The sequence below is a fragment of the Cherax quadricarinatus genome, chromosome 52 (assembly GCF_038502225.1).
Source record: "Cherax quadricarinatus isolate ZL_2023a chromosome 52, ASM3850222v1, whole genome shotgun sequence".
NCBI classification, from domain to species: domain Eukaryota; kingdom Metazoa; phylum Arthropoda; class Malacostraca; order Decapoda; family Parastacidae; genus Cherax; species Cherax quadricarinatus.
The window spans coordinates 15178309-15196970 of NC_091343.1; the positions used below are offsets into that span (position 1 = coordinate 15178309).

General features: G+C 37.8%; 1 protein-coding gene across 4 annotated transcripts in view; it reads left to right on the forward strand.

The window, feature by feature from the left end:
- Window positions 1-18662, forward strand: part of LOC128696831 (endoribonuclease Dcr-1) — a 127153-nt gene that overhangs the window by 71611 nt on the left and 36880 nt on the right. For all 4 annotated transcript variants that reach the window (XM_070096088.1, XM_070096087.1, XM_070096090.1 and 1 more), the window contains exons 10-15: window positions 326-456; window positions 5076-5162; window positions 8174-8318; window positions 9369-9511; window positions 10050-10188; window positions 17690-17911. In XM_070096088.1, coding sequence (XP_069952189.1) covers window positions 326-456; window positions 5076-5162; window positions 8174-8318; window positions 9369-9511; window positions 10050-10188; window positions 17690-17911 — 867 coding nt within the window. The remainder of the gene's footprint in view (window positions 1-325; window positions 457-5075; window positions 5163-8173; window positions 8319-9368; window positions 9512-10049; window positions 10189-17689; window positions 17912-18662) is intronic.

Consider the following 18662-nt stretch of genomic DNA (forward strand, 5'->3'; position numbering starts at 1 on the left):
ATCAAACAAACCTGCTGTAAATTTAGTCAGTTTATATCTTAGGTACGATAACACTATTTTTGGCTCATTTTTTCCACATTAATATTTTAACTTGACACTTAAGGCAACTTAATGTTATTGGTATTAGATGAACAGCCTTGCAGATGACATACTCTGTGTAGTAATTGTGATGTAAGAACACACTTCTGGCAAGACAGCAAGTGAATAAACGATGGTGAATGGTTTTTATTTCCATCACCCTGTCTTGGTGAGAGATTACCATTCAGGTAAAAAAAAAAAAATCAATCCAAATTTCATTGTTAATCAATTTTTGCTGGTGTTACAGGAGCTCAGTGATATAGGTGGAGATTATGCCTGGATCTTCCCTCAGTACACTGTTGAAGCGAAAGAAAGTGTGAAGGATGACCCAAGAGCTGCCGAGGCTGAGCATAAGAAGCAGGAGGAAGTTCTCCGCAGGTATGTTTTAAAACATTTCAGTAGTGGATAGTGCATAAAGAAACTGAAAGGGAGCTTATAAAAATGAGTGACTGATTATCAGCAAAACAAAAACTAATTTGGTAAAGAGCTAGAAAGCATGGTTATGGACCATAGGGAATATTTTTAGGGCTTAATAAAATGAAGTACTATTTTTTTTTTTTGTTTGTTTGTTTGTATTTATCTTTTTTCTTACTCTTTCTTCTTACTTTAACTTCCTTTTGTTTCTTATGTTTATTTTGAATATTTTTTTCTAGTGGTGTCTTTTGTCTGTCTCATAAATATGCAGAATTACAGGTACGTCTTGCTACTTCTACTTACACTTAGGTCACACTACACATACATGTACATGTTTATTTATACACACTCATCTGAGTTTTCTTTGATTTTATCTTAATAGTTCTTGGTCTTACTACTTTTCCTTTTACAGTGGAACCTCAAAAATCGAACGTTTCGAAAATAGGACCATTTTTTTGGACAAACTGTGTCCCTATTATCGAACGCGCCCCTATTTTCGGACCGCCGGGTATGGGACCTGTCTGCCGGCCTGCTCTGTCCGCGTCCCCGCGCAGGCGCCGTGAGCAGTCTAGCTTTGTTTATGCTTGAGTGAACACTAACCTGCGCTCTCATTCACGCATTTTACGATTATTTCGTTGTGTTTAGTGCTTGTGGGACTGTGAAATAAGCTGCCATGGGCCCAAAGAAACTTGCTAGTGGTACCCCTGTGGTAAAGAAAGTGAGAAACACCATAGATGTGAAGAAGGAAATAATACAGAAGTATGAGAGTGGTGTGAGACTTGTTGAGCTTGCCAGGATGTATGGGAAAAACAAGTCGACCATCGGTTCTATCCTGCCAAAGAAAGAACAAATCAAGGAAGCTGATGTTGCGAAAGGTGTTAATATAGGGAGTGGATGAGGTGCCTTCTTCAAAGATTAAGGAGATTTGTGCCAAGTGGAATGATGTCCGAATGTTTGTGCAGAAGTACCACCCTGAGCAAGCTGAAACAAGCCATCTTTGCAACAAGTTTAGTGGCAGAACAATGTCCCATTTTAGGGAAATGTTAAAGAGGCGCCAGAAACAGAGGACTGTGGACAGTTATTTTGTGAGACAGGAGTCCAGTGACTCTCAAGCTGGTCCTAGTGGCATTAAAAGACAGAGAAGGGAAGTAACCCCAGAGAGGGCTTTACCTGAAGTCCTCATGGAGGGGGATTCTCCTTCCAAACACTAACCCCAACTCCCTCTCTCCTCCTCCCTATCTTCCAGATGCCATCACCAATCATCAATAAAGGTAAGTAAAAATGTTATTTTATATGTATTACTATACATAATTAAAAACTATAGTATTTGTTGTATGTAAAACTGTAATTTATCTCTATAAAATGTATTTTTTCTGTGAATATTTTTGGGTTTCTGGAACGGATTAATTGTATTTCCAATATTTCTTATGGGAAATATTGCTTCGAATTTTAGACTTTTCGAATTTACAACTAGCTCCTGGAACGGATTAAGTTCGATTTTTGAGGTTCCACTGTATATCCATGGGGAAGTGGAATAAGAATCTTTCCTCCGTAAGCCATGCGTGTTGTGAAAGTCGACTAAAATGCCGGAACAATGGGCTTGTAACTCCTTTTCCTGTAATAATTACTAAAAAGAATAATAATAAGAAAATTGTCAAAGTGGGAAGTCTGAATGTGCGTGGATGTTGTGCAAATGATAAGGAAGAGATGATTGTGGATGTTATGAATGAGAAGAAGCTGGATGTCCTGGCTTTAAGTGAAACAAAGCTGAAGGGGATGGGAGAGTTTCAGTGGAGAGGAATAAATGGGATTAGGTCAGGGGTTTCAAATAGTTAGAGCTAAAGAAGGAGTAGCAATAATGTTGAAGGATAAGCTATGGCAGGAAAAGAGGGATTATAAATGTATTAATTCAAAGATTATGTTGATGTGAAAAGTGGGTTATAGTAAGCATATATGCACCTGGAGAAGAGAGAAGTGTAGAGGAGAGAGAGAGATTTTGGGAAATGTTGAGTGAATGCGTGGGGAGTTTTGAACCAAGTGTGAAAGTAATGGTGGTTGGGGATTTCAATGCTTAAGTGGGCAAAAATGTTTTGGAGGGAGTAGTAGGTAAATTTGGGGTGCCAGGAGTAAATGAAAATGGGGAGCCTTTAATTGAGCTATGTGTAGAAAGAGGTTTGGTAATAAGTAATACATATTTTATGAAGAAGAGGATAAATAAATATACAAGGTACGATATAGCACGTAATGAAAGTAGTTTGTTAGATTATGTATTGGTGGATAAAAGGTTGATGGGTAGGCTCCAGGATGTGCATGTTTATAGAGGGACAACTGATATATTGGATCATTATTTAGTTGTAGCTACAGTTAGAGTAAGAGGTAGATGGGAAAAGAGGAAAATGGCAACAACAAGCAAGACGGAGGTGAAAGTGTATAAACTAAGGGAGGAGGAAGTTCGGGTGAGATATTAGCAACTATTGGCAGAAAGGTGGGCTGCTGTAGGTATGAGTAGTGGGGGGGGGTTGAAGAGGGTTGGAATAGTTTTAAAAATACAGTATTAGAATGTGGGGCAGAAGTTTGTGGTTATAGGAGGGTGGGTGCAGGAGGAAAGAGGAGTGTTTGGTGGAATGATGAAGTAAAGGGTGTGATAAAAGAGAAAAAATTATCTTATGAGAGGTTCTTACGAAGCAGAAGTGTTATAAGAAGAGTAGAGTATATGGAGAGTAAAAGAAAGGTGAAAGAGAGTGGTGAGAGAGTGCAAAAGGAGAGCAGATGATAGAGTGGGAGAGGCACTGTCAAGAAATTTTAATGAAAATAAGAAAAAATTTTGGAGCGAGTTAAATAAGTTAAGAAAGCCTAGAGAACGAATGGATTTGGCAGTTAAAAACAGACTAGGGGAGCCCTCTTCATCCTTTCCAAATGCTCAAACCACTTCAGGAACCCTTCTTCAGCCCTCTAAATTATACTTTTGTTGTCCCCCACACTGTCTTCTCATTTCTTCACTCTAAACCCTGTGCATAATATTTACACCACATGAGGGTATCAAACGATGTAGATATAGAGAAATAGGATATCACATTGGAGAGAGGGAGTGTGGAAGAAGTGAATGTTTTCAGATATTTGGGAGTTGACTTGTCAATGGATGGGTTTATGAAGGACAAGGTTAACCATAGAATTGATGAAGGAAAAAAGGTGAGCGGTGTATTGAGGTATCTATGGCAACAAAAAAAAAAAAGTTATCCATGGAGGCAAAGAAGGAAATATATGAGAGTATAGTGGTACTAATGCTGTCATATGGGTGTGAGGCATGGGTTGTAAATACTGCAGCCAGGAGGAGACTGGAGGCAGTGGAGATGTGTCTAAGGGCAATGTGTAATGTAAATATTATGCAGAGAATTTGTAGTCTGGAAATTAGGAGGTGTGGAGTTAATAAAAGTGTTGGTCAGAGGGCTGAAGAGGGGTTGTTGAGGTGGTTTGGTCATTTAGAGAGAATGGAACAAAGTAGAATGACTTGGAGAGCATATAAATCTGTAAGGGAAGGAAGGCAGGGTAGGGGGTCGTCCTTGAAAAGGTTGGGGGAGGGGGGTAAAGGTTTTGTGGGGAAGGGGCTTGGACTTCCAGCAAGTGTGCATGAGTGTGTTAGATAGGAATGAATGGAGACGAATGGTTTTTGGGACCTGACAAGCTGTTGGAGTGTGAGCAGGGTAATATTTTGTGAAGGGATTCAGGGAAACTGGTTAACTGGACCTGAGTCCTGGAAGTGGTAAGTACAATACATGCACTTTAAAGGAGGGTTTTGGGATATTGGCAGTTTGGAGGGACATCTAAACTGTTGTATCTGAGCACTTCTGCCAAGACAGTGATGGTGAAAGTGTTAAATGATGATGAAAGTTTTTTCTTTCTTTTTGTTTTTTTCTTTTTCTTTTTGCATCACCCTGCCTCGGTGAGAAACGGCCGATGTGTTAAAATAAAAATTGCTTTCAAATGTGACATCTCCACTACTTCTAGCCTCCTTACTGTAACAACAAAGCCCATGCTTTGCACCCATATAAAAGTGTTGGTACTACTATATGTACTCTGGTGCATTTTTTTTTTCTCTTTCCTCCACAGATAACACACCGCCTTCCTTTTTACCTTCATCTCTTATGGTTAACCTCTTCCTTCATGGACCCATATGCCAAAATGAACACTAAATAATGTAAATGCATCCACTTCCACATTATTAGAATTTGCATATTACATAAAATGTTTTTTTCTTGATGTGTTTACATTTGTCTAATGCACTTACTGACATTCTTTGAAAGGATCTTGTGAAAAATCTGTGAATAGGGTACATTCATATTACCATCCAAAGTAACATAATGTTGCTAGTTGTGGCTAACGCGACGGGCTGGAGTTTTGAGACTCTCTGACCGCGGGTTCAATCCTGGCCGGGGTATGGTTTGTTTGCAATTGTGTCATTACGATTTCGTGAGTCAAAACTGGGAATACTGTAGCAGTTTTACTGTACTACATTAGCGATATATAGTGTGTGACTTTTTTAAGTTCCTTATAACTCCTATACTGAATCTTTTATTTTATCTTAGATTCCGTCATCATGAGTGCAACGTTTTAGTATCTACGCGTGTTCTTGAAGAAGGTATCGACGTTCCACAGTGTAATCTTGTCCTACGGTAAGTGCAAAATTATTAGTAGATTCAAATACATAGTTGGTACCAATTTATTGTTTGAATGATCTTATATTTTTTCTTTCACCCATGTCCTTTATTTTTATTAAACATTTTAACTGGCTACAGTTTAATGCTTACTTTAAAATATAGTTTTGGAGTGGTTGGTGCAATTATTTAATAAATGTATGGAAGAGGGTAAAGTACCTAGGGATTGGCAGAGAGCATGCATAGTTCCTTTGTATAAAGGCAAAGGGGACAAAAGAGTGCAAAAATTATAGGGGGATAAGTTTGTTGAGTGTACCTGGTAAAGTGTATGGTAGAGTTGTTATTGAAAGAATTAAGAGTAAGACTGAGAACAGGATAGCAGATGAACAAGGAGGCTTTAGGAAAGGTAGGGGGGGGGGTGTGGACCAGGTATTTACAGTGAAACATATAAGTGAACAGAATTTAGATAAGGCTAAAGAGGTCTTTGTGGCATTTATGGATTTGGAAAAGGCGTATGACAGGGTGGATAGGGGGGCAATGTGGCAGATGTTGCAGGTGTATCGTGTAGGAGGTAGGTTACTGAAAGCAGTGAAGAGTTTTTACGAGGATAGTGAGGCTCAAGTTAGAGTATGTAGGAAAGAGGGAAATTATTTCCCAGTAAAAGTAGGCCTTAGACAAGGATGTGTGATGTCATCGTGGTTGTTTAACCCTTTGACTGAGGTGTCTCCTGGTGTCGCAAAATTTCAAAAAAAACATTTTTTTTTTCTTATGAAATGATAGAGAATCTTTTCCTGATTGTAATGACGCCAAAAAAACGAAATTTGATGGAAAACTGACGGAATTATGCTCTTGTGAAGTTAGCGACCTCGGCGATATTTACAAATCGGCGATTTCGCCCACTTTGAGCCCTATTTTTGGCTAATTCCATTGTTCCAGTCGACCAAACTCATAGCTATTTCTTTAGAACTCTATTTTTTCTATCGATTGAGTACAAGAAACTGCCCATTTACCGATTTCAACTACCCAATAATGTGGTCAGAAATTTGCAGTTTGGCCAATTTCACGAAAATTAAAAAAATGACAATTTCAAAATAAGGTCCAGAATGAACAATGCAGACATTCCTGGCTCTAAAATAACATTTTCTTTGTTCATCAGTCATGTCTCCAGGCCTCTCTGATATTACTCTTGCTTTCTATTTTGAATTTTTATTCAAACAAAAATTGAAGACTTACTATTATGCAGACTACTGCAATACTGTAATAATTGTATAAATAGCATCAATCCATTCATGACTGCATATTAGAATGGCTAGTTGAACATTTATTGGACAATGACATCATTTGTTTACTTTTGAACATTGGCAAAAATCAAACATTTTCCATATTTTGAGCTCCATTTCCAGGTTCTTTTTATAGTAAAATCAATCAAAATCACCTCTACTTCTATAATATGTTTTCCATTCTATCAAATGAGATCAAGAAAATGAGAATACAACCATAAATACTATACGAAAATAGACCACAAAATCGGCATTTTAATTTAAAAAAATGGTCGGAGTTTTTTTTTTTATATGGTGCACACTGACCACACAGACCCATTCTCTCACATGTGGGCCTACCAGCTTTTTCCTGCTTGATTTGAAGCCGCTAGAATTTGAGTATATATACGTCAAACACTGTACCTCGTAAGACGTATATATACGGCCGCGACAGTCAAAGGGTTAATATATTTATAGATGGGGTTGTAAGAGAAGTAAATGCAAGGGTCTTGGCAAGAGGCATGGAGTTAAAAGATAAAGAATCACACATAAAGTGGGAGTTGTCACAGTTGCTCTTTGCTGATGACACTGTGCTCTTTGGAGATTCTGATAAGAAGTTGCAGAGATTGGTGGATGAATTTGGTAGGGTATACAAAAAGAAAATTAAATGTGAATACAGGAAAGATTAAGGTTATGAGGATAAAAAGATTAGGTGATGAAAGATTGGATATCAGATTGGAGGGAGAGGGTATGGAGGAGGTGAATGTATTCAGATATTTGGGAGTGGACGTGTCAGCGGATGGGTCTATGAAAGATGAGGTGAATCATAGAATTGATGAGGGGAAAAGGGTGAGTGGTGCACTTAGGAGTCTGTGGAGACAGAACTTTGTCCTTGGAGGCAAAGAGGGGAATGTATGAGAGTATAGTTTTACCAACGCTCTTATATGGGTGTGAAGCATGGGTGATGAATGTTGCAGCGAGGAGAAGGCTGGAGGCAATGGAGATGTCATGTCTGAGGGCAATGTGTGGTATGAATATAATGCAGAGAATTCGTAGTTTGGAAGTTAGGAGGAGGTGCGGGATTACCAAAACTGTTGTCCAGAGGGCTGAGGAAGGGTTGTTGAGGTGGTTCGGACATGTAGAGAGAATGGAGCGAAACAGAATGACTCCAAGAGTGTATCAGTCTGTAGTGGAAGGAAGGTGGGGTAGGGGTTGGCCTAGGAAAGGTTGGAGGGAGGGGGTAAAGGAGGTTTTGTGTGCGAGGGGCTTGGACTTCCAGCAGGCATGCGTGAGCGTGTTTGATAGGAGTGAATGGAGACAAATGGTTTTTAATACTTGACGTGCTGTTGGAGTGTGAGCAAAGTAACATTTATGAAGGGGTTCAGGGAAACCGGCAGGCCGGACTTGAGTCCTGGAGATGGGAAGTACAGTGCCTGCACTCTGAAGGAGGGGTGTTAATGTTGCAGTTTAAAAACTGTAGTGTAAAGCACCCTTCTGGCAAGACAGTGATGGAGTGAATGATGGTGAAAGTTTTTCTTTTTCGGGCCACCCTGCCTTGGTGGGAATCGGCCAGCGTGATAATAAAAAATAATAATAAAAATTTAAAATTATAGGGCCATTCTCTCTCTCATAGTTATTTTCATGTTCTCTTGCACACCTTTTCCTATATGATAATCATATGACCCTAGTAGATTTAGTGCTTCTTTTTGATTATAGTAGTAATATATGATAATCAATGGATTACTTGGTATTATGTAAATTCTTTTACAGGTTTGACCCTCCAACTGACTACCGTTCATATGTGCACAGCTGTGGCCGTGCAAGGGGTCATGACACATTTTATTTTCATTTAATCACCAAAATGCAAGAGAAAAGCTTCCTCTGTGATATGGCAACATATTCTGCTTTTCAACAAGTAAGCATGATTATCACTTAGTATATTTTAATATTTTTATCCTTCACACAATCGTTTAAGTTGTGATGGTTATGTAGGCCTGAAGGCCATTAGCAGCAACATGCTGGTTGACCAGACAGCCAATGAGGAATCCTGGCCTCAGGCTGAGTTACAAGGGACCCTTGAAACTGTTCACAGGTTCTAGAGTTGTATGTGAATACAAAACCAGATAATAATCTACCTTAAAAAATTTTATGCAATTTTTTTTTTTTTTTTTTTTTTTTTTTTTTGCTACTTTTACTGTTTCCACTAGGGTAGGGTGACTCGAGGAAAGAAACACATTCGCCATCACTCATTCAGTAGCTCTTGCCAGAAGTGTGTAGACATCACAATTCATATAACTCTGAATTTCATCATTTCCATTCATCTTACCTGTGACCAGTTTCAGGAGGTTTTCTACCCTCGCTTCTCATTCCCGGAGACCGGCTTACTTGTTGATTGCATATTCCACCAGGCTGTTACCATTGGTGGCTCACTGACTCAAATGTCTGTCACAGCTTGGTTGATCTGGCACTTAGTAGATGTGGCAATCCAGTTTGCCCTTGAAAACCTCTACATTTGTTCTGGCAGTATTTCTAATATTTGCTGGTAGCAAATTGAATAGACTTCAACCACAGATGTTGACACAATGTTCTTCTGTTGTGCCCATGGTACTCCTACCTTACACTGAGTCTATTTTACACTTTCATAATTCCAGTATGTTAGGGTAGCATAGATTTAGGACTAAACCCTTAAGTATCTTTGATGTATATACTGTACATTATAAATGCACAAGTCATTATTTGCATTCACTAATTTTGGGGCTGAATTCAGTGTTCTTGGAAAACCCTTTATTATTCTGACTTGGTTACCCAAAAGAATGCTAGGCCTATCCCTGGATCCATTATAATCCAGGTACAGGCTTTCATGGTGTATAATAATGCTATCAGACTAAGAACTGAGAAGATGTTATTATCTGTTATTAGTGTGTAAAATTTCCTTTCATTCTTGTAACATAATACATGTTTACAGGTGTTAGTAAGTCGGTGCGGAAGTGTTGAAGTGGGCACAGATGTAGAAGTTATGGCTGAGGAAGCTAATGGTGCATATCCCTCCTACCTAACCCCTGCTAATACTGCTGTTACCATGGCTTCAGCAATAGGCCTTCTGAACAAGTATGGGGGCATATTTTTTTTTAAGCACAGTGAAGCTAGGGCTCTCATTTGCAGGGTTTATGCAGTGCTTGAATTATTATCTTATTTATTTAGAAAAATTTTGATGTTAATGACTTATCTTTTTTTTATTTGTTTATTTTAGTTTTTTTTGCTTTCAGGTTTTAATGTGTTGGGTGAAATAATTTTTCATGAAGTGTTGAATGATTTTTTGGGTCAAGTAAATTTGTAAATCTTTCAATTTTGCTCATTCTTCATCAGCTATCTTTCCTTTATATGGATATCTTTCAGACTAAGATCACTTTCGATTTGTACACCAGGACATAAAAAGTGGTTAATTCAAGTACATTGTTTAATTTTCATTAACTGGCACTTTAGAGAAGAGAGAGAAGATTCAAGTTGTATATCACCTGAGTTTCTGATATTTTATATTAGGGAAAAGCTCTTGTTTTGTATATATGCGTTATTCATGTTTTCATTCTTTCATTCTTTCACTCCATTTTGTTGAAGTTGTGTTGCATCTATATTTATTTTGTTCTAGATATTGTGCCAAACTACCGAGTGACACCTTCACACGTTTAACAGCTATGTGGGAAATAGAAGAGAATGAAGACAGTATTGGCAGTTACTGTTGCAGAATAATGTTGCCAATTAACTCTCCTTTAAAAGGAACCATTCAGGTGAATTTGATCTTTTGTGATATTCCTAGTTCTGTAATTTCGCATTTTTGTGCAATGGACGAGTTCTGTGGGTAGCTCACGGACAGTGAATTCACTTTTTTTTTTTTTTTTTTTTTTTTTTTTTTTTCTTCTTCTTCTACAAACTGACTGTATCCCACCAAGGCAGGGTGACTTAAGAAAGAAAAACGAAAGTTTTTCTTTTTAACCCTTAACCCTTTGAGGGTCGACAGGCCCTCTCCGAGACTCGTTCTCAGGGTCGACCAAATTTAAAAAAAAAAAAAAATCTTATGAAAAGATAGAGAATCTTTTCCCGATCATAATGACACCAAAAGTATGAAATTTGATGGAAAACTTAGGGAATTATGCTCTCGCGAAGTTAGCGGTCTCGGCGATGTTTACGCATTGGCGATTTTGCTCACTTTGAGCCCCATTTTTGGCCAATTCCACTGTACTAGTCGACAATAAACATGAATATTTTGCTAGAACTCCATTTTTTCTATCGAATAAGTGCAAGAAACCACCCATTTACCAATTTCAACTATCCAGTACAGTGGTCAGAATTTAGCAATTTTGCCAATTTCACACAAATTTCAAAAGATGCCAATTTCCGAATAGGGTCCAGAATAAACAAGAAAGACATTCCTGGCACTAAAATGACATTTCCTCTGTTCATTAGTCATGTCTCAAGGCCCCTCTTACATTCTTTTGCTTTCCACTTTGAATTTTTATTCTCACAAAAAATAGAAGATTTACTGTTATGCAGACTACTGCATTAGTGTAAAAAATGGTATAAATAATATTGGCGCACTTGCGAAAGAATATTTGACTCGCCAGTTGACGTGTATTGGATGCTTGGCATGATTTGTTTACTTTCGAACTTTGGTAAAATCGAACATTTCTGCTACTTTGAGCTCAATTTCAAGGTACTTCTTATTGTAAAACCAGTCAAAATCATCTCAATTTCTGTAATATGTCTTCCATTCTATAAAATGAGACCAAGAAAACTAGAATTCAACAATAAATACCATACGAAAATACAGTGCAAAGTCGCTGTTTTATTCCAAAAAAACGGTCGGATTTTTTTTTCTCATTATGCACTGTGTGCTGCAGGATTTTTTTATACTGTGCACACTGACCACATAGACCCATTCTTTCATATGTAGGTCTACTAGCTTTCTCCCACTAGATTTGAGGGCGTTAGAATTTAAGCGTACTAGTACGTCAAAAACCCTGGGTCGTAAGCCATACTAGTACGGCCGAAACCCCCAAAGGGTTAAACTGTCCAAACAGATCTACATTCACATGCGTAGTGCTCCAAAAGTAGATCTACGTTTTTTTACATACTTTCAAATGTTGAAAAAACGTAGATCTACGTTTGGACGTAGTCCCCAGACAGGATGGGACTTGCTCAGACAGGATGGGACTTGCTCAGACAGGATGGGACTTGCTCAGACAGGATGGGACTTACACAGACAGGATGGGACTTACACAGACAGGATGGGACTTGCTCAGACAAGATGGGACTTACTCAGGCAGGATGGGACTTATTCAGACAGGATGAGACTTTACTTCAAGTGTGAAAATCCATGTATTTTAGCTAGAAAATAATGTTTGTCTGAAAAGTGTTCTAAATGCTCCAAATCTTCGAAATATGCAGTAAAACATCATTTTTGCACATTTTTACAATTTTTTTCAATGCTTCAGGTATTTTTAAAAAATATATGAAATATTCAAAATTATTTCTGAATTTCATCGAAATTTTATGGGCTTTTTGAAAAATACGTTATATACTTTAAAATTTTGAAAAATGCTCGAAAATTATATTTTTTGGCATATTTTGATGATTCGAGGCTTTTCCAAGCATTTCTTGACGATTTAGTTCATTTAGAACGTTTTTCTGACAAACCTTATTTTTTTAGCTAAAATACATGGGTTTTCACACTTTTTCATCAGACTCACTGCTACAATTGAATTTTATGCTAAAAGTAAGCTAAAATATATTTTTGTTAAGTATTTTGTTAAAACATATTTTCACTAAAAAACAAAACCAGAAATTTTTCAAGAAATGCTTGATAAAGCCTCGAATCATCGAAATATTCCAAAAAATATTATTTTTTAATATTTTTCAACATTTTAAAATATGTTACATATTTATAAAAAATCGCACAAAGATTCCATTATATTCAAAAATAATTTTGAATAATTCATGTATTTTTTAAAAATACTTTAATCATTGAAAAAATCGGAAAAATATGCTAAAATGATGTTTTACTGCATATTTCGACGAATTGGAGCATTTACAACAATTTTCAAACAAACCTTACTTGTTAGCTAAAATAAATGGATTTTCACTCTTGAAATATGTATTCACAAAATACTACACTAAAATGTCATATTTAAGTTACTTTCAGCATAATATTCAATTCCATCAGTAATTCTGACAAAAAAGTTTGAAAATCCATGAATTTTAGGTAAAAAATCAGGTTTGTCTGAGAAACGTTCTAAATGCTGCAAATCGTCGAAATATGCAGTAAAACACCATTTTTGCACATTTTTCCAATTTTTTCAATGCTTCAGTTATTTTTAAAAAATTATTTTTTTATTATCACACTGGCCGATTCCCACCAAGGCAGGGTGGCCCGAAAAAGAAAAACTTTCACCATCATTCACTCCATTACTGTCTTGCCAGAAGGGTGCTTTACACTACAGTTTTTAAACTGCAACATTAACACCCTTCCTTCAGAGTGCAGGCACTGTACTTCCCATCTCCAGGACTCAAGTCCAGCCTGCCGGTTTCCCTGAACCCCTTCATAAATGTTACTTTGCTCACACTCCAACAGCACGTCAAGTATTAAAAACCATTTGTCTCCATTCACTCCTATCAAACACGCTCACGCATGCCTGCTGAAAGTCAAAGCCCCTCATACACAAAACCTCCCTCCAACCTTTCCTAGGCCGACCCCTACCCCGCCTTCCTTCCACTACAGACTGATACACTCTTGAAGTCATTCTGTTTCGCTCCATTCTCTCTACATGTCCGAACCACCTCAACAACCCTTCCTCAGCCCTCTGGACAACTGTTTTGGTAATCCCGCACCTCCTCCTAACTTCCAAACTACAAATTCTCTGCATTATATTCACATCACACATTGCCCTCAGACATGACATCTCCACTGCCTCCAGCCTTCTCCTCGCTGCAACATTTATCACCCATGCTTCACACCCATATAAGAGCGTTGGTAAAACTATACTCTCATACATTCCCCTCTTTGCCTCCAAGGACAAAGTTCTTTGTCTCCACAGACTCCTAAGTGCACCACTCACTCTTTTCCCCTCATCAGTTCTATGATTCACCTCATCTTTCATAGACCCATCCGCTGACACGTCCACTCCCAAATATCTGAATACATTCACCTCCTCCATACTCTCTCCCTCCAATCTGATATTCAATCTTTCATCACCTAATCTTTTTGTTATCCTCATAACCTTACTCTTTCCTGTATTCACCTTTAATTTTCTTCTTTTGCACACCCTACCAAATTCATCCACCAATCTCTGCAACTTCTCTTCAGAATCTCCCAAGAGCAGTGTCATCAGCAAAGAGCAGCTGTGACAACTCCCACTTTGTGTGTGATTCTTTATCTTTTAACTCCATGCCTCCTGCTAAGACCCTCGCATTTACTTCTCTTACAACCCCATCTATAAATATATTAAACAACCACGGTGACATCACACATCCTTGTCTAAGGCCTACTTTTACTGGGAAATAATTTCCCTCTTTCCTACATACTCTAACTTGAGCCTCACTATCCTCGTAAAAACTCTTCACTGCTTTCAGTAACCTACCTCCTACACCATACACTTGCAACATCTGCCACATTGCCCCCCTATCCACCCTGTCATACGCCTTTTCCAAATCCATAAATGCCACAAAGACCTCTTTAGCCTTATCTAAATACTGTTCACTTATATGTTTCACTGTAAACACCTGGTCCACACACCCCCTACCTTTCCTAAAGCCTCCTTGTTCATCTGCTATCCTATTCTCTGAATTTCATCGAAATTTTATGGGCTTTTTGAAAAATATGTAATATACTTTAAAATGTTGAAAAATGCTCGAAAATGATATTTTTTGGCATATTTCGACGATTCGAAATTGATGAGGGGAGAAGGGTGAGTGGTGCACTTAGGAGTCTCTGGAGACAAAGAACATTGTCCTTGGAGGCAAAGAGGGGAAAGTATGAGAGTATAGTTTTACCAACGCTCTTATATGGGTGTGAAGCATGGGTGATAAATGTTGCAGCGAGGAGAAGGCTGGAGGCAGTGGAGATGTCATGTCTGAGGGCAATGTGTGATGTGAATATAATGCAGAGAATTTGTAGTTTGGAAGTTAGGAGGAGGTGCGGGATTACCAAAACTGTTGTCCAGAGGGCTGAGGAAGGGTTGTTGAGGTGGTTCGGACATGTAGAGAGAATGGAGCGAAACAGAGTGACTTCAAGAGTGTATCAGTCTGTAGTGGAAGGAAGGCGGGGTAGGGGTCGGCCTAGGAAAGGTTGGAGGGAGGGGGGTAAAGGAGGTTTTGTGTGCGAGGGGCTTGGACTTCCAGCAGGCATGCGTGAGCGTGTTTGATAGGAGTGAATGGAGACAAATGGTTTTTAATACTTGACGTGCTGTTGGAGTGTGAGCAAAGTAACATTTATGAAGGGGTTCAGGGAAACCGGCAGGCCGGACTTGAGTCCTGGAGATGGGAAGTACAGTGCCTGCACTCTGAAGGAGGGGTGTTAATGTTGCAGTTTAAAAACTGTACTGTAAAGCACCCTTCTGGCAAGACAGTGATGGAGTGAATGATGGTGAAAGTTTTTCTTTTTCGGGCCACCCTGCCTTGGTGGGAATCGGCCAGTGTGATAATAAAATAAAATAAAATAAAAATCGATGCTTTTCCAAGCATTTCTTGACGATTTAGTTAGAACGTTTTTCTGACAAACCTTATTTTTTAGCTAAAATATATGGGTTTTCACACTTTTTCATCAGATTCACTGCTACAATTAAATTTTATGCTAAAAGTAAGCTAAAATATATTTTTGTGAAGTATTTTGTTAAAAATACTTTAATCATTGAAAAAATCGGAAAAATATACTAAAATGATGTTTCACTGCATATTTCGACGATTTCGAGCATTTAGAACACTTTTCAGACAAACATTATTTTCTAGCTAAAATACATGGATTTTCACACTTGAAGTATGTATTGACAAAGTACTTCACTAAAATTTCATATTTAACTTACTTTTAGCATAAAATTCAATTGCATCAGTAATTCTGATTAAAAAATTTGAAAACACATGAATATTTAGTGAAAAATTAACTTTCTCTAAAAAGTGTTCTAAATGCTCCAAATCGTCGAAATATACAGTGAAACATCATTTTAGCATATTTTTCCGATTTTTTTCAATGATTCAAGTATGTATTTTGAAAAAAAATACATGAAATATTCAAAATTATTTTTTAATATAATGGAATTTTTGTGGGATTTTTTAAAAATATGTAATATACTTTAAAATGTTGAAAAATGTTCGAAAATAATATTTTTTGGAATATTTCGACGATTCGAGGCTTTCAAGCATTTCTTGAAAAACTTTTTTTTTTTTTTTAGTTAAAATATGTTTTAACAAAATACTTCACAAAAATATATTTTAGTTTACTTTTAGCATAAAATTCAATTGTAGCAGTGAATCTGATGAAAAAGTGTGAAAACCCATGCATTTTAGCTAAAAAATAAGGTTTGTCAGAAAAACGTTCTAAATGAACTAAATTGTCAAGAAATACTTGGAAAAGCCTCAAATCGTCGAAATATGCCAAAAAATATAATTTTCGAGCATTTTTCAACATTTTAAAGTATATTACATATTTTCAAAAAGTCCATAAAATTTCGATGAAATTCAGAAATAATTTTGAATATTTCATATATTTTTTAAAAATACCTGAAGCATTGAAAAAATCGGAAAAATGTGCAAAAATAATGTTTTACTACATGTACTTTTTGCTGATGATACTGTGCTTATAGGAGATTCTAAAGAAAAATTGCAAAGGTTAGTGGACATATTTGGGAGTGTGTGTAAAGGTAGAAAGTTGAAAGTGAACGTAGAAAAGAGTAAGGTGGTGAGGGTATCAAATGATTTTGATAAAGAAAAACTGGATATCAAATTGGGGAGTAGTAGTATGGAAGAAGTGGATGTTTTCAGATATTTGGGAGTTGACGTGTCAGTGGATGGATTTATGAAGGATGAGGTTAATCATAGAATGGATGAAGGAAAAAAGGCGAGTGGGTGCATTGAGGTACATGTAGGGACAAAAAATGTTATCTATGGAGGCAAAGAAGGGTATGTATGAAAGTATAGTAGTGCCAACACTCTTATATGGGTGTGAAGCTTGGGTTGTAAATGCTGCAGCAAAGTGGCGGTTGGAGATATTGGAGATGTCCTGTCTAAGATCAGTGTGTGGTGTAAATATTATGCAGAAAATTCGGAGTGTGGAAATTAGGAGAAGGTGTGGAGTTAATAAAAGTATTAGTCAGAGGGCTGAAGAGGGGTTGTTGAGGTGGTTTGGTCATTTAGAGACAATGGATCAGAGTAGAGTGACATGGAGAGCATATAAATCTGTAGGGGAAGGAAGGCGGGGTAGGGGTCATCCTCGAAAAGGTTGGAGGGAAGGGGTAAAGGAAGTTTTGTGGGCGAGGGGCTGGGACTTCCACCGAGCGTGCGTGAGTGTGTTAGGTAGGAGTGAGTGGAGACGAATGCTATTTGGGACCTGATAAGCTGTTGGAGTGTGAGCAGAGCAATATTTAGTGGAGGGATTCAGGAGAACCAGCTGTTTTATATATTCGGACTTGAGTCCTGGAAAGGGTAGTACAACTCCTGCACTTTAAAGGAGAGGTTTAGGATATTGGCAGTTTGGAGGGATATGTTGTGTATCTTCATATGTATATACTTCTAAACTGTTGTATTCTTGGCACCTCTGCAAAAACAGTGATTATGTGTGAGTAAGGTGAAAGTGTTGAATGATGAAAGTATTTTCTTTTTAGGGATTTTCTTTCTTTTTGGGTCACCCTGCCTCAGTTGGAGACGGCCGACTTGTTAAAATAAAAAAAAAAGATGCCTTAATTTCTCAACCATCTTGTAGCAAAAACCTAATAGACTGCATCTTAATTGATGATCTACCGTATTTTAAATTAATTTCTTTGGTATTCTTTCAAAGAGCTAATGAATCTCAAAAAGTCGCAATGTACTGTGGCTGGGGTAATTCACAACTAACCCACAAATTAAAGATGAATCTTTAGATGACATTTCAGTCCATCTTGAGTCATGACTGATTAATAATTGTCCAAGATGGACCAAAATGTGGTCCAGTGACTTCATTTTTCATTGGATGTATTGATGAAAGAAAGTCTTAGTGTTGCACAAAGAAATTTCTTGGATAATATAAGCATGACACACTTTTCCCAGGGTCCTTGGCAAGAAAAGGTGTCCCTAGCTAAGATGGCTGCTGCTTTGGAATGCTGCCGCAGCCTTCATCAGATAGGAGAATTGGATGACCAGTTGCAGCCTGTTGGGAAGGAGAGCATGAAACTTGATGACCATCTTTGTGCACCTCCAGCAGATGACCAAGTGCCAGAAGGAATGCCTCGCCCGGGAACAACCAAGAGACGTCAATATTACTACAAAAAGGTAATATGATGGCATATTCTGGTGTCTTACATTCCTTGTAATTACCTTACATGCATTCGTACTATATAACAGCAATGAAAATGTTTGAAAAAATTAGTATTAATAGCTTAAATTTTTTTTTTTTTTTTCAACAAGTCGGCTGTCTCCCACTGAGGCAGGGTGACCCAAAAAGAAAGAAAAAAATCCCCAAAAAGAAAATACTTTAATCATCATTCAACACTTTCAACCTCACTCACACATAATCACTGTTTTTGGAGAGGTGCCCAGAATACGACAGCTCAGAAGCATATATGTATGAAGATACACAACATATCCCTCCAAACTACCAATATCCCGAACCCCTCCTTTGGAGTGCAGGCATTGTACTTCCCATTTCCAGGACTCAAGTCCGGCTATATAAAAATAACCGGTTTCCCTGAATCCCTTCTCTAAATATTACCCTGCTAACACTCCAACAGCTCATCAGGTCCCAAATACCATTTGTCTCCATTCACTCCTATCGAACACGTTCATGCACACTTACTGGAAGTCCATGCCCCTCACCCACAAAACCTCCTTTACCCCTTCCTTCCAACCTTTTCAAGGACGACCCCTTACCTTCCTTCCTTTCCCTATAGATTTATATGCTCTCCATGTCATTCTACTTTGATCCATTCTCTCTAAATGACCAAACCACCTCAACAACCCCTCTTCAGCTCTCTGACTAATACTTTTATTAACTCCACACCTTCTCCTAATTTCCACACTCCGA